This window comes from Oppia nitens, unplaced genomic scaffold (assembly GCF_028296485.1).
Source record: "Oppia nitens isolate AA-2021 unplaced genomic scaffold, nextdenovo-longstitch-racon4-pilon3 scaffold7_pilon_pilon_pilon, whole genome shotgun sequence".
In the NCBI taxonomy this organism is placed as follows: Eukaryota; Metazoa; Arthropoda; class Arachnida; order Sarcoptiformes; family Oppiidae; genus Oppia; species Oppia nitens.
Window position 1 is genome coordinate 1,905,541 of NW_026533251.1, and position 15,363 is coordinate 1,920,903.

General features: G+C 24.3%; 2 protein-coding genes and 1 long non-coding RNA gene across 4 annotated transcripts; 1 reads left to right on the forward strand and 2 right to left on the reverse strand.

Annotated features, from left to right (window-relative positions):
- Positions 1–446: 446 nt before the first annotated feature.
- LOC128963055 (bromodomain-containing protein DDB_G0280777-like) lies at positions 447–7,118 on the reverse strand. 2 transcript variants are annotated; one of them, XM_054309511.1, is made up of 9 exons: positions 6,968–7,118; positions 6,795–6,910; positions 6,639–6,740; positions 6,442–6,574; positions 3,779–3,931; positions 1,573–2,878; positions 854–1,515; positions 707–784; positions 447–639 (listed from the first exon to the last, which is right to left on the reverse strand). In XM_054309511.1, the coding sequence occupies exons 1-9, from the start codon at positions 7,038–7,040 to the stop codon at positions 614–616; spliced, it is 2,649 nt and encodes an 882-aa protein (XP_054165486.1). In that variant the 5' UTR covers positions 7,041–7,118; the 3' UTR covers positions 447–613. The 2 variants fall into 2 exon arrangements, with proteins under 2 accessions (XP_054165486.1, XP_054165485.1); XM_054309510.1 differs by having other exon boundaries at positions 6,795–7,118.
- Positions 7,119–7,644: 526 nt separating this feature from the next.
- On the forward strand, positions 7,645–10,190 carry LOC128963801 (coiled-coil domain-containing protein 93-like). Its single transcript, XM_054310333.1, has 7 exons — positions 7,645–8,054; positions 8,109–8,203; positions 8,335–8,438; positions 8,506–9,498; positions 9,564–9,684; positions 9,822–10,020; positions 10,109–10,190. Exons 1-7 carry the CDS (start codon positions 7,851–7,853, stop codon positions 10,175–10,177), a joined length of 1,785 nt encoding a protein of 594 aa, XP_054166308.1. The 5' UTR covers positions 7,645–7,850; the 3' UTR covers positions 10,178–10,190.
- A 3,127-nt stretch (positions 10,191–13,317) lies between these two features.
- On the reverse strand, positions 13,318–13,855 carry LOC128963802 (uncharacterized). The gene is made up of 2 exons (XR_008484661.1): positions 13,753–13,855; positions 13,318–13,671 (listed from the first exon to the last, which is right to left on the reverse strand). It is a non-coding gene; the product is annotated as an uncharacterized LOC128963802 (long non-coding RNA).
- Positions 13,856–15,363: the final 1,508 nt, after the last annotated feature.

Here is a 15,363-nt window from a genome sequence, read left to right on the forward strand (position 1 = left end):
TTATTAAATTGTCATAAAATGACATAATACTACCAGTCCTTTAATAAATAACTTCGTATAGTATATATATTATTTTCAATTATAATTTAATATAATTATACGTTTTTCTAACATTAGTAATATTGCCTTTGGATTTGTTAAATAATATACAAATAGGTAATATCAATCAAACGCTTTACAAATAGCTCACTACCGGTAATAGGATTAAAGAAATAACAGATTTATATTAAAATTTTCATTATATAAACATATTTTGTTGAACATTTGTGATTTTTATAACTTTAGTTATTTTAAATAAACTGTCAAAAAATGATTGATAAAATATATGAAAGTTAATCGAGAAAAAACTAAGAAACTCGATGTTAAACTTATTTCGTTATTTAAGTGTAAACACTTATACAGTATAATTAGATGGTGTAAATACTCAAAAATAATTATATATATATATATATATAGTTAACAATAACACACTATATGTTAAATAATTCTTTATATTATTTGAAAATCTATTTCATTAATAATTTTAATTTGTTATGAATGATGAAAGTTGTTGTTTTGATGCCAGCAATTAATCTGTTGTCAAATGATTTGCATTTTAAATGATTTGTAAATTTCAGACGCGACTAAACTTTAAACCGGCTATACATAAGTAAAAAAAAAATAACTCATTAGTCAGTCATATAAGTCATAATATTTTGCTACAAACCCTCATCATTGGAGTAACAGTTCTGACAGTGAAGTTTATGGTTACGGACGCGTACATCAGTTCCTACCGTTCCATTACCTGAAGTTATTAAAGCATACAATTTATTGGTAATCTTTAAATAAAAAAATTTAATATAAAAATACTAACCTAATTGTATGTTGCAAACTGAACAGCGGAAGCAATTGATGTGATAGTAAAGTGAGAGTGACTCGACAACCATTGCGGCACAACCTCTGCCCAACTCATCGCCACAGGACGAACACTTCTTCTTTCCTGAAACTGATAGCATTCCCTTTTGTGGCGCTGATATCGATGACTTATTTGATACAGGAGTTGCTGCTGATGGCCTCTGAACACTTGGTACTGTCGATGGAGCTGCTGTTTGACCCGGAATTGTAGCCAATTGTCGTCTAAGTTCAGCTTCTTGTAGTAACCAATGATTGTGATTATAGCCACTTTGTTGTTGTGACTGTTGTTGTGGTTGTTGCTGTTGTTTAGTTAATGATTGCTTATGTTGTTTAAGAGGTGCCGGATGTGTCGATTTTGTAGTTTGTGGCTGTTTTTGGTGATGTGAAACCATTGATGGGTTTTGAATAGAGGGCGGAGTAGTTGTCGGTTTTGTGGCGTATGGTTTCGGACAATATAGATACTGATTATGCTGTGAACCATACGTTGACTCTGATGGCAATGTTTGGCTTAACTGTGGCGGTTGATCATTGAACGCATGGGTCATCAATTGTTGGGCCGTTTGTGGCACATGTTGTGTCGATTCATAATTGCTATAATAATCCTGATCCGATGATCCATATCTGCATAAAAATTTTAATATTTATAAGCAATAAATTATTGGTATAAATCAAACTAACCTTTGATGTCGAGATTCAACGGATTCATAATGGCTATTGTTCTGTATTTGATTATCAAAGAGCTGTTTTTGATTGACATACAAGTGCTCTTGTTCTGGTTGTGTAGATATTGGCTGTTGGTATGGCAGTTGAGGCTGATTTTGTGATACTTGTTGGGTATTTTTAGTCAGCTGTGGTCTAACCTGTGGCTGACTTCTCACTGGTATCTGTTGATTGTGTTTATTAATGGGTTCATCCATCAAAAAGTACTGTTGCTGATCATATTGTTGCCGTTGTGATGGTAGCGATTGCTGTGACTGAAGCACCGGTTGTTTATTATAATTAGGCGATTGATAAATGACATTTAGGGACTGTTGTGGTATATGTGGTTGCATTAATTGTTGATCTTCTTCTTGATTAAGACATTGAATCGGTTGTCTCTGTGCTCGTTGTCTTTCTTTGTGCAACTGTTGGATTCTTGCGTTTACTATTTCTTCACTTTCTTCTCTATTATCATACTCTGTCTGTTGTCCGCCGTAAACTACTGGCCTTTCTCTTGGTTGTGACAACTGTTGATTTTGTGTAACTTCTTGTTCAACTTTAGAGTTTAGTTTCAGTTCTTCGTGTTTATATTTGCTTTGGGATCTATTATTTTGATTATTAATTTCATCATTTTTGGCCAAACTCTCAAATGCCGACAATTTTGCTTTAAAGCTCTTCTCCTGTTCCAATCGCTCTAATCTCTCTAATTCTTCGTCTTCTTCGTCATCATCTTCTGCATCGTAGCTATTATTATAAATACTTTGTTCCGATTCTTCATAATCTTGTTGTGAAAGATCATCACTTTGAGGATACTTTTCTTGTTGTTGATGAGTCTCGTGTTTCAATAAATTTATTAAATCGTTATCTTTTTGATGATTGATGTTCTGTTGATTCCAATCTTTAATCTCAACCTTAATCCTATTCTCATTAATACCCGTTTGATTGAAATCATCATTAAAATCACTTTTATTATCAATAWTTGTATTTTGATGATAATTTTTATTAACAATTAAATTGTCATTTTGTTGATCACAATTAATACCTAAATTTTGTTTAAAATTATTGGTTATCTCAATAATGGACGAATCGTCACTATCATCACGACTATGACCGCCGTTATTGGATGTATAGCTAAACTCTTTTAATAAGGACGTGTCAAACACAATAACATCTCCTAAATTAGACTTTTCATTATTATTACTATTATTTTCATATATTTTATTATTATTTGTGTTGTTATTATGTATGCTATTATCTTCATCCATCGTGTCGTCGGAATTATTGTCTATTATAGTAAAAGATAATTCATATTTTGATAATTGTTATATAAATTTTCAATGCCATCATAATAGACATATTAATTGCAATATAATTTAAATAACAATCACAAATACAACTCAATAGGGAGTCATAAATAAGGATTAATTTTAAATTACTATATATGGATATGAATGAAATAAATAAAACTTAATATCAATAAAAAGCAGATTTACATGAGATAATAGAATAAAGCATTTAATAAATTATTTAAAACAATAAATGAAAAATAATAAAAGCATTAAAAATGTATTATATATTTTATATTCAGGTATTATAACTTATATATATTTGTTTTGAAACAAACAAAGATATGCTCTCATATCTAAATAAAATAATAAATTATATTTATTATTATTAAATACGATATCTTATTTGTTATGAGGACAAACCCTTTATAATTGAAAACCATTTAAATTTAATTATTTAATTTTGTTGCAAAAATAATTATATTTAGATAACAATATAAACCAATGAATATTCTACTCTATAATTAAGTTATATAGTAATTAATTTCAATGTAAGGTAAAAATTTGTCAACAGTTAACATACAGTTATGTCTGCAAAGTGTTTATCGATGAAGTTATTTAAAACCAATTTGTGGCTGCTTTTCATTACACACTATATAATCATGAACTATATTTATACAGTATATCTTAAGCTGGTATTATTAAAAAATTTGAGTTAAAAATAAATTTATCATAAAATAAATAAAATTTATAAATTATTCAATAATTATTAACTGATGAGAGAAACTGGTTTGAGAGCAACATAAAAATAGGATTAAATAACTTTTATTATATACAAATCAAATAATTTATTACAAATGATGCGGTTATTAGTATTATCTATTAGTAATAAGTATTACCGTAAGTATCGTTGAAATTACTTTGATTTTCTTGTTCTTCAAGATATTGGTCGAGATTATAACCGATCCGATGGCCAGACTTTGCTTTATCGCTCAATATTTCCGAAAAGGTTCGCGTTTTTCGGTTTGAAGGAAAAGGAGTTCCGCTTTCATCTGAAGTTTCAATCAAATTAATGGTTATATTAAATTATGATGAAAATAATTATAACTGATTTATCATTGACAATAATTATTTATTTCATTTACTAAATTACCGGCAATTTAAAATTAAAACACATTTATCGATATTAAATTAAAATTACTAAAACAATTAAGCGTTTTGTATATAAATTAAAGTAATTTCATCTTAATTTTGTGGCTAAGGTTTAACAAACTTTAATTATAATGTATCTCAAAATATGGTTTCATTCATAGTCATGGTTTGAGGGATTAAAATATTTTAAATATAAAAATTATCATAACTTTAATAGTTATAATACCAGTTATATAATTGTGTTTTTAAATATAGAGACAGTTCATTAAATATAATAATATTATTATTAATGTTATGAAACAAAAAAATGACATTTATAAAATTAAGACACAAACAAAATAATTATTATACTATTATATACTGTAAGTGCACTCAATTTAAAGGTATTGTTTAATTTATTTTACTTGAATAATATAAATCAAAAATATTTTTGTCAAAGCATTTATCATTGCATTTACAGTATATGTATTTTGTATGATAAATATATAGTACACAAAATAATAAAAATATAATTTTTATTTTATGTGTAAATATAAATATTACAATCATGTAACTCAGTATTAATAACAATATAGCTCTGAATTAAATATAAATAAAAAATACTAATTAAACTTAATGCTTGAAAGATCAAAATAAATTGATTGGAAATAAAGTAAATTTTTTCAAACATTATAACTATAAGACCTAAATAAATACGAAATATATAACATTTTTCATGACATTTATGTGTGAATGTCTTCCGGCAAAACTATTTTCTTAATTGTGTTGTTTTTGTCAACAAATACTTGTTATAATATAATACAAAAAAACACAATTATTTTATTATAAAATAAGACAAAAGTAAAAAATAAGCCTATTGTTTGCCAAAATATTAAGATAAACGTATAAAAAACAACTTTTTATATTTTCATTAATATCAATAAGTATGTGAAGTTTGTATAATTTTAAAGACAAACATTATTTTGAAATTTTCTGTCACTAATGCATTTGAAAACAACTACAGTATTGTTATCAATATTGTATAAACAATAAGTTTTTGATGTAACAAATCATTGCAAACACAAATAAACTATTCATAAACTATTCAAATGTTTATTATTCAAATGATTTTTTAAATCTTTTAAGTTTTATGACTAATAACATCTTCTTTAATAATAATACAATAGTTAAAAACAATAAATAGTTTTAATAAAATCGTGTTTCGTATAACAATTTACCAGTTTTTGGGTATTTTTAATCAGCGTTTGTTTTTGTTGAAAAACGTAAAGATATTTTTGATATTTATTAAACTTAAAAATACACTAATTTGATATCTAATACACAAATATTAAGTTTATTAATAACAACAACTATCCCTTATGTAACGATAAAAAACAAAACTAAAATAAAAACGAGTATAAAAATAAAATTTGAGTCCAATTTTTTTGATTGTGTGATAAAACACAACTAACTGTATGTAACGTTAGGTTTGTATCAATACTACTAATCAAGGCTTTGCTGTTTTAAAAAAAGTAAGTATTAATATGAGAAACGGTTAGTGCCTTTACATTGTTTTTAGTACACACACTGAAATAATTAGAGGAATTAAATAACAAATATAAATTATATACATTATTATTATATGTATTATGTATATACATATATATATATTATTTTACACAATCAACAGTTTTTAATAAATTCAATTGAATTCAATCCACTATTTCTAATTGACATACAGAGAGTATAACCTTATAAAAAATTATATCCTTGAAAATATAAATATACGGTAATTACATGTTTTTGAATAATCACTTTTTTCAATCAGCTGTACACATATTATAGTCCAAAACAAATTGATACACAAAATTATCAATTATTTAAAATCACAAATTTTCACTCAAAGTTCATTATTTTGATATATTATAACTCAGGTAACTGTATAGATCTAGTGATGTTTTAAAATCAAATTTCATTTTTTAAAATAATTACAAGAAATTCAAATAACTGTAATAAATTCAATTCAACAAAATCTCCTAAAGTATAGTTTTTTTTTTGTTGAAAAATTCAAATTATAAAATCTATTTTATCAAATGTAAAATTGATGCAAACAAATCACTTGTTTTATTTTAAATTTATAAATACCAGTATTTTTTCTAAACTAAAATACTGTATTTATTAATAAAATAGTTTATAATTTTGCTGACATTTAATACTGTATTTAATTGAAATGATTATTATAACAATAATTTGTTTATTACAGCGCAACACAAATCATGTTTTAATAAAATACATTTACAGTACTATATATACAATATATTTGATATCATGTTTTTGAATACAATTGTTTAGACATGACATCACTGGTTACATGACTAAGCATTTGAATGTATTGATTGTCTAAATGATTGTAATATAAATTGTTTCAAACCTTGTGAGCAGTATTTGGATTGTCGTCTCTTAGACTTCCAACTCATGAGATTGTTTTGCCACTCTTCCTCCACTTCTTTGATCTTTTCTTTGGTGATCTTTACTTCTTCAGCCAATTTGATTTGTTCGACGGCCTAATAATTGGATTGATATGTAATATATTGTAATATATTGTCATATATTAAGTATTATAAATACCTGTTTATATAAGTGATTGTTATGTATTTTAACGAACATTAGTGGGTCATTGCGCGGCACTAACACTATGGCTCTCTGACTGCTGTCTCCGCTCTCAATCAGCTATGAGTTAACACATAAATCAATTGTCTGGATGTGATTGTCATCAAAACATACCTTATCGGCCATCATCTGGTCATCGATCGTGTCATCGGTGGTCATGACATGAGATGTTTGTTTTTGTCTCTCTATTTCACTACTAAACAGTTGCCACAAGTTTTTTGGATAACAAACTATAAGTTGAATAAAAAGCAAATCAATAGTAAATTGTGTTTTTGTGTTACACTTACACAACAAACACAACAAACAATATATACAGTAATACAACACTATTAGTGCAAAACCTTTTGTTATTAATAGCATTCAAAGCAAACATAGTATTAGCTCAGCCCTCACACGGCATTGATTAATACAAAAAGGTATGAATCGCTGCCAACACTCAATCAGAAAGCAATGCCCTTTAAATGTGTGTCATTACGTCATGTTGTGTGCGATAGTCAATAACGTCTTATATTGTTTTATAGCATTAAAAGTATAGTTTTACTTATAATTTTTTAATTAAGTTTTCATAATTATGTTAATTATGCTAATTTTGCTAATATTTAAATTTTAGGTTAAATGTTATACATGCAAAAAATGCAAAAATGCAAAAAAACACTTAAATTTTCTCAAAATAATGTTTTAAATACTTTTTTAGGTAAACTTCAAAAAAGTATTCAAATTATATTTACATTACGTTAAGGTATAATCAAATTTTTATAAATTATATATATTTATCAAATTAGTTACTTTTATATTTAAATTTATTTAGATTTTGTAATCAATTGAATTTTTTAATTGTATATTTAAAAAATATTATTATACTTACGATTATTATAGAAATAAATAACAATTTTTAATAACAAAATTCAATTGATTTTGTCGACAAAGTGTCATCTCTTGGCATACAATTTGAAAGCATATCATATGTCAAGTGTTTTGAATGAATCGAGAGTTTGATTACTATTACAGTCATTGACAGTCTATGGGAGTTATATACAGACAGTACTGTAGTTATTGTCAATAATTTATTTATATTACGGTTAATATACAGTAATAATAATAATATTATTATTAGTAATAATATTGAATGACAAGACTAGCATTTACTACAGTCAACTGTCCACAAATGACATGATGGACAACAAGCCCGTGCCGGCCACCCGTTCCCGTGTGGGTCCAACATCACACTGTCAAACAATGGACCCGTCGATGGCTGTTATACCAGATGTACGTGAAGATGAGGAACAAGCGGTTAAAATGCAAGAAATTATTAATTTGTTGGTCGCCGGCGGCTATTTTCGGGCCAGAATTAAGGGACTCAACAATTTCGATAAAGTATTTGATATTTGAATGAATTAGTTATTATAATAACTGGTTTTCATCGATCAGGTGGTCGGAGGTATGAGTTGGGCCATCGAGATGTCAAACGTTGATCTCGACGTCGATATACTATTTCACGAAAGTCTGACTATCGGTCAAAAAATGTGAGTCTTTTTTTGGTGACAAACATTTGGTGATTTAATTTTGTCTTAATATGATAGTTAATATTATTAACTAAATATATTTTTTTAATATTTATTATATAATAATTGTTTGTCATTTGATGTATTAACAGATCGCTAACAGAGAAGATAGTGTCGGCATTGCATGTGATGTCGTGTCCACACAAGATAGAGCCGCATCAGATCCAGGGAATGGATTGTATTCACATATTTCCAGGTAATATCAAATTTTTTATTAAATTAAAAAAATCACTAATAATTGAAATATATGTGTTTTATTAAAGTAATTCAATGGTTAGTCAAGAAGTCAATAGAGACCAGACAGCAAATGTCTGATTATTTGATGAGTTACGCCAAATGGCAGTTTGATCGCAACCATAAACTACACGATACTGATGTGACAGATGCTAACATTACGTCCTCTTCTAGTGCTAATAATATATACAAAAACCCGAAACGCCTTTACAGACATCCGGCCCGACATAAGCTAATAGAAGCGGAAACACGTGTCCGTACAACTCTTCTTGAATATGGAAGTACCGCCGGTAAAGAAATGTCTACTAAAACAGGAACCGATCGATCGTCTGAATCGGAGAGTATAGAGCAAAACGATTCAGAATCGCAACTTAGGGATCAATTGATGAGTTCAATGTTAGCAGAGACTCATAAAATATCTGCCGCTTTTGTTGGCTCTATAGTGGGCACACAGTCGGATGAGATACAAAAGTTAGCCAAAGAATATCATCAAAAAAGACTGGAGAGAGAAGAAAATTCATTAGAAATTATGGAACGGAAGTTAAGAGCTCGAGTTGAAGCCACCAAAAGGCAGTTAATGACAGTTAAACAAAATGAATCAGAAATTATTGATAAAATACAGTTATGTAATGAAAGAATAGAAATTGTGAGAGAAAAACAACAATCGATTAAACCAAATGAAATCCAAACCGATAAAGAAAGAGAAGAAAAACAAAATTTATGTTACATTTTAGATACACTAAAGAAACAAAAGTCAGAGTTTAAACAATTTTGTCGCGAAGAAAAACAAAGATTAGATAAACATATCGAAGAATTGTCTAATCAGACCACATATGACACTGAAGACGAAACTGAAGTTGAAGTGGAGGTTCAGTCCTACGAGGAGAAGCACCAGAAATCTAAGTCACAATTAGCTAATCTTAACAAAAGTATTGCTAAATTGCAACGAAAATTTGATGACATTCCCACTCGAGCTGAACTATCGCAATACCAAAAGAGATTTATTGAATTATACAACCAAGGTTGGTTTATATTATAATAAATAACAATTTATTGTAATTATTGTAATTGTGATTTAATTTATTAGTGGCTGCAAAACATAATGAAACGAAAAAGTTTTATACTCTCTATAATACTTTAGACGACGAAAGGATGTATTTGGAGAAAGAGCTCAATTTAATTGGTTCCATATTAGACAACTTTTATCAGTATATTATTATTATTATTATTATTATTATTATTATTATTATTATTATTATTATTATCATTATTATCATTATTATATGACATTTGTTTATATTTATTATATTTAATAATTACCGGTAATATTTTATTTGTATTTTAGAGCTCAAAATTCCCATAACGTTAGAGAAGAGTTTTTGCTTCAATTCGATCAAATTGTCGAAAATATTAAACAAACAAAACTCAAAGTCGAAAACAGAAGAACTATAGAAAAAGCCAAAAGAGATGAACTCAACGATACTTATCTCGAATTAATCGAAAAGCAAAGACTCTATTATAAAGGCGTTAAAGATTTCAAAGAGGTTTGCTATCATTAACTAATCGTTACTTAATATTTTAGTATTATATAAATTAATGTAATATTTTTATTATATTATTTTCTATTTATAGGAATGCAAAACAAATGAACGACTTATATCTGAATTGGAGAATAGAAAATTAAGAAATAACCATGTTTAAATTTGTATTTTAGGCCATTTATTAATTATATAATTGTTGGATTATTTTATTAAATCATATATATAATATATAAAATTTAAATTTATAAAATGTATTTTATATCAATGAAATTCATAGTAAAAATTACACTATTTTATTAAATTTTAATATTTTATAGCATTATCGTAATTATTTTTACTTTATTTTTCTCTCTCTCATATATTTTTTATTTGTTTTTTCTATGATTTTTTATACTTTTGGTAATTTTAAGATAATGTTAATGATTAGTATAAAATAGGCGTAAAATATCTATTTCTATAGTTTCATAAATTATGGTAAAGTTATTAGTTATTAACGGTAAAAATTTGGTATATGTTTTGATATAACTTAAAAATTAAAATTAATTTTTTAAATGTTTAGAATATTTTTTAACCTTAAACTGTACACTGTTTTAATCTATTATAAATTAATTACCGTAATTCAATCAAAATGATTGATTTAATTAATATCAAATTTGGTATTAAATTGTATTAGTATAGTAATACAATTAATTATACCTATATAGATACATATATTATATAGATATAAATATAAATTATACCTATAAAGTATATTTTAATTTTTTTAATAACTTTTCTTTTAATGACTTTTCTGTTACTAAAAATGTTATTAAAAAACATTAACAGTAATTGTAATTTTAATAACACTATTTATAGATAAGTCATTGTCATATAAAAATATAGTCATTATAAAAAAATATTATTCATTCAAATTGATTGATTTGACTGAACTTAATTTGACGTTGAAATCAAATAACATTAGAAAAGTTTTATATTATGCAGTATTATAGTCGCAAAATCTTTTCTATTTTTAGATTATTTATATTATTTTGAATTATTAACGCAATAATTATTATACTGTTGCTATAAATTTTATTTTAATAAAATAATCAATAAAACAATACAATAACATAGAATAATATAAGCTTAAAATATCTAAGTATTTAATACAGTATTTTTTGGTAAACTTAATTTATAATAAATTAAATTTGATATTTAATTGACAAACAAATTAAAATGTAAATAATATTTATCCAATTCTGCCGACACGTCCGCCCCTACCCTTTCCCCGAACTCTTCTTCTTGAGTTTCTTCCTCTTCCATTACTTCTTCCATTACTTTTACCACTACTTTTGCCATCACTTTTGCCAACACCAGACACTGAATCAACACCGACGCCATTACCCACCTGTTGACCTATCACTTCATGTATTTCTTGTTTTATAGGGTTTAAAACACAATTAATTATAAGAATAAAACTATAATACAATTAGATTTATTACCGATAATCAGTAAACAAACTGTCAATAATAATATAACAAATCGTTTATTCATTTATGATTTAATTCAATACGAATAGATAAGTTGATAATAAATTAATATTATATTAATTATAATATATTTCATTTAATATATATGTCTAAACTGACTGTACTATCACTGTTGACTGTCAGTATTGAACTAATGTGAATAAATTGTACTTGCATAATTTTCAAGAAAATTCAACAATCATATTAATACAAAAGCAATCATTTAAAAATAAATATTTCTAAAATTATTATTAAAAAGTTTCCTTTAATTGAACTTTTGCGTGATTTTCATCAAAAATATCTTATTTAATATATTGTATAGTTTTTATATTGTTTATGAAGTTTTATTTAACTTAAATAATAATGTAATAATAAGCTATATATTTTCTCATTTTTTTATTTTCAGTATTATAGCAGAACTTTATATTGTTTTTATTAATAACTAATAATAATTAAAACTACATAAAAAGTCGCATAAAATGTAATATTTTTTTCGTTTTGTTTAAATAAATATTTATTATTATTTAAGAATTAATGTCAATATTTTAAGATAGCGTTAAGTTGTGTATCTTTACTGTAAGTTTACTAACTGTTATACACTACTTATGACAACAATATTTAATTTATTATATAAAGACTAGTATTTTGCATTATAGGATATATTGTAGGACTTATAGCATTCATCACTACAATAATTATTATATGTATATAAATAGTTTTTAAAACATATTTTAAGACATAATTAAACTAAATTTCAAAATATTAATATAAAATTATTTTGTAATGAATTGAATTAAGTATAACTTTTAACAAAAATAATTGGTTTTCTTGTATAATAATGTTCTTCAAAAATAATATATATTATAAACCATTGAATTCTTGTTTAATTTTTAAGATAATGTTTTTTGTTGTAAGAAAAATAAAAATATTACAAAATATAACGAAATATAACGAAATCATTATAATGAAAGAACTGTTTTTATTCATTAACTCAAATATAAAATCAATTATTGTGTAAAAATCATTTATTCAAAAAATATAGATTATAATTAAATTTATATCATAACAAAATAGAGACACATTTAATCTTACAATCAATAAATAATTTTAATGTTAAGTATTTTTTAGTTAAATAAAAAATTGCAAAAAATGTTAAATTAGGGTAATTTTAAATTATAGCTTAAAATTTCTCGATTTATAATAATTATAATTAGTTATTTTTATAAATTAATTTTAGTTAAAATATGGTATATAGATGATATGATATTAATATATATATTATAAAAGTATATTAATTTAACTTTGTTTACTAACATTTAATTCATATATATTAGATGTATTGTCAAAGTTATTGAAACCAAAATAATAACTAATGTTATGAAATAATGGTTTTTCAAAAAATCAGTGTTTTTATAATAATTGTTATTAGGATTATTATTAAATGCTATTTTTGGATTATAAGTTGTGATTTAAATGTAATAAATTGTTTATACAATATTATAGTTTATATTATTAGAATTATTTATCACTTACGTAGGACATCATATCAATTAAAAGGATATAAAATTGTATTTGCATTAACCAACAAAATAAAGACAATTGATTTCCTATTAGAAACACATTTTTTAACAATAAAGTGATAGTAAATAAAATAACAGTATTTATCATGAAAAAGTTTTGTCTAATAAAATGTTAAAATAGCAAAATATTGAATTATAAAAATATTTAGTATATTGTTTTATAACTAAATAATTATATATAATGTTTTTTTATAAATGAAGAATTTTTTAAATGCTTGCAATATTAAACTTTATTAATTAAATAAATATTGTTATTAATAACTTAATATCTTTACATACATTTAGTTATATCGATTACATTTTATTTAAGGATTTGAACAAATATTTAAATACTAATTATAGATATATATCTTGTTGATTGTAATTTACAATATCTAAACTTAAATTAAGTTTAAATTATGATCTGAATTGTTGTTCATTTTTTTATCCATAATAACCTCCACGTCCGCCATAACGTCTACCTCCACCGTAACGTCCACCGCCTCCATATCTTCCGCCTCCATATCTACCGCCCCCACCATATCTTCCTCCATAACCTCCTCCATACTGTGCGCTTATCGTAGTGACTAAAAATATTTTTATCAATAATTAATAATTGATTTTATTTAATACTATAGATAATTGTAAATATATATTAAATAACTTACAGACACTGACGAGAACGAGAATCAGCAAAATATAAACTTTATTAAACATTTTGTATAATATTTTGATTATCTTTCAAATTAATAATCAAATACTTTTGATAATATTGTTAATTATTTACTCTTATTTATATAGAAAATTTTAGCGGATATTAAAAAAATATTGACTTAATATTTACAGCAATTCCTTTAGATAAAAAAAATTGTGGGGATGTCATGTAAATTATACAATTAAAAGGAAAATGTTTTTATCATTATATATATTAACTATACTTATATTATTTCAAATTAATCAAAACAACTGAAACTTTTTTGTAAATCTTGTATTTTCCTGGATAACTATTTTTTTAATTTAATTTATTTTGTTATATGTAAAATTTAATATGTTACAAGATAACTATCATATCTATGTAACTACTTTACTAAATTATGTAGTTTATGACTAAAATACAAATAAGTAGTAATTTATAAATTAATCAAACTAATTGTTAGATTAAATATAAATAAATATTATACAATTTAAATCGATAAACAAAAATCATTATTTCATGATAATTAATTCACATTTGACTGTATTATTTTAAAACAAATACTATATAATATAATAAAAAATTTCAATTCAATAAATAATCGACAAATAAACAGTTATTTAATAATACATATTTTTTTGTTAAAATCCTAATTTTAACACATTTGTACATTTATTTAAATCTAGAATCTAAGTTTTTAAAATATTTTTAAAATATGCTGTTTAACTTAGTAATTTTAAATTACTAAACATGATTTATAGTTACTTAAAATTAATTATATTTTAAAGGGACCGTTTTTATAATTAATTGGTTAATATCTTTGTAATTAATTTAAATTATATAATAATTATTTATTTTATTTTAACATGTTGAAATTAATTTGAAAATTTATAAAATAATTAGACATACAGTGTTTAGTTACTCCCTCACATTTAACCACAAATAGTACAGCAAACTACAGGTGCAATCACATCACAACAATAGCATTTGATGTAAAACATATGATTATGTGTATAGCCTAAAGCCAAAAAACCAGTCAATCGTACTATAATGATAGCACCGGTACCATAAAAAAATAAGAGATACTCGTATTTCCCATGAATTTAACCTTAACTCTAAACCACTTGTTTGTCATGTATTGTTATATTATAAAAAATCATTTTAATTTAAGCATAAAATAACCAAATAATTTAAATCCTTATTTTGTAAACTATTATAGCATTCATTCTTTTTATTTTTTTACAAAATATTTTCCATTTATAAAAGAGTTCAAATATTTTTATATCAATAATAAAAAATTGATTTATTTTTAGTCAAACTTGAAATATTTTGTATTTAATGGTTTCCTCATAGTTATATCCACATAAATAAATTGTGAGAAATTATGCAAAAACAAACTAAAATTAAATTAAATTTTGTTGTATTATGCTTTAAAATAGTTTTTGTTATATTTATAATACTAACTATACGACAATAGTAAATTTATATATATTGTAAATACAGTACTTTCCTATTTGTTTTAGCTTTAATGTCAATGCAATCATTATTTTGTAAAATATTATTAAATTTAAAGTAAAAATTATAT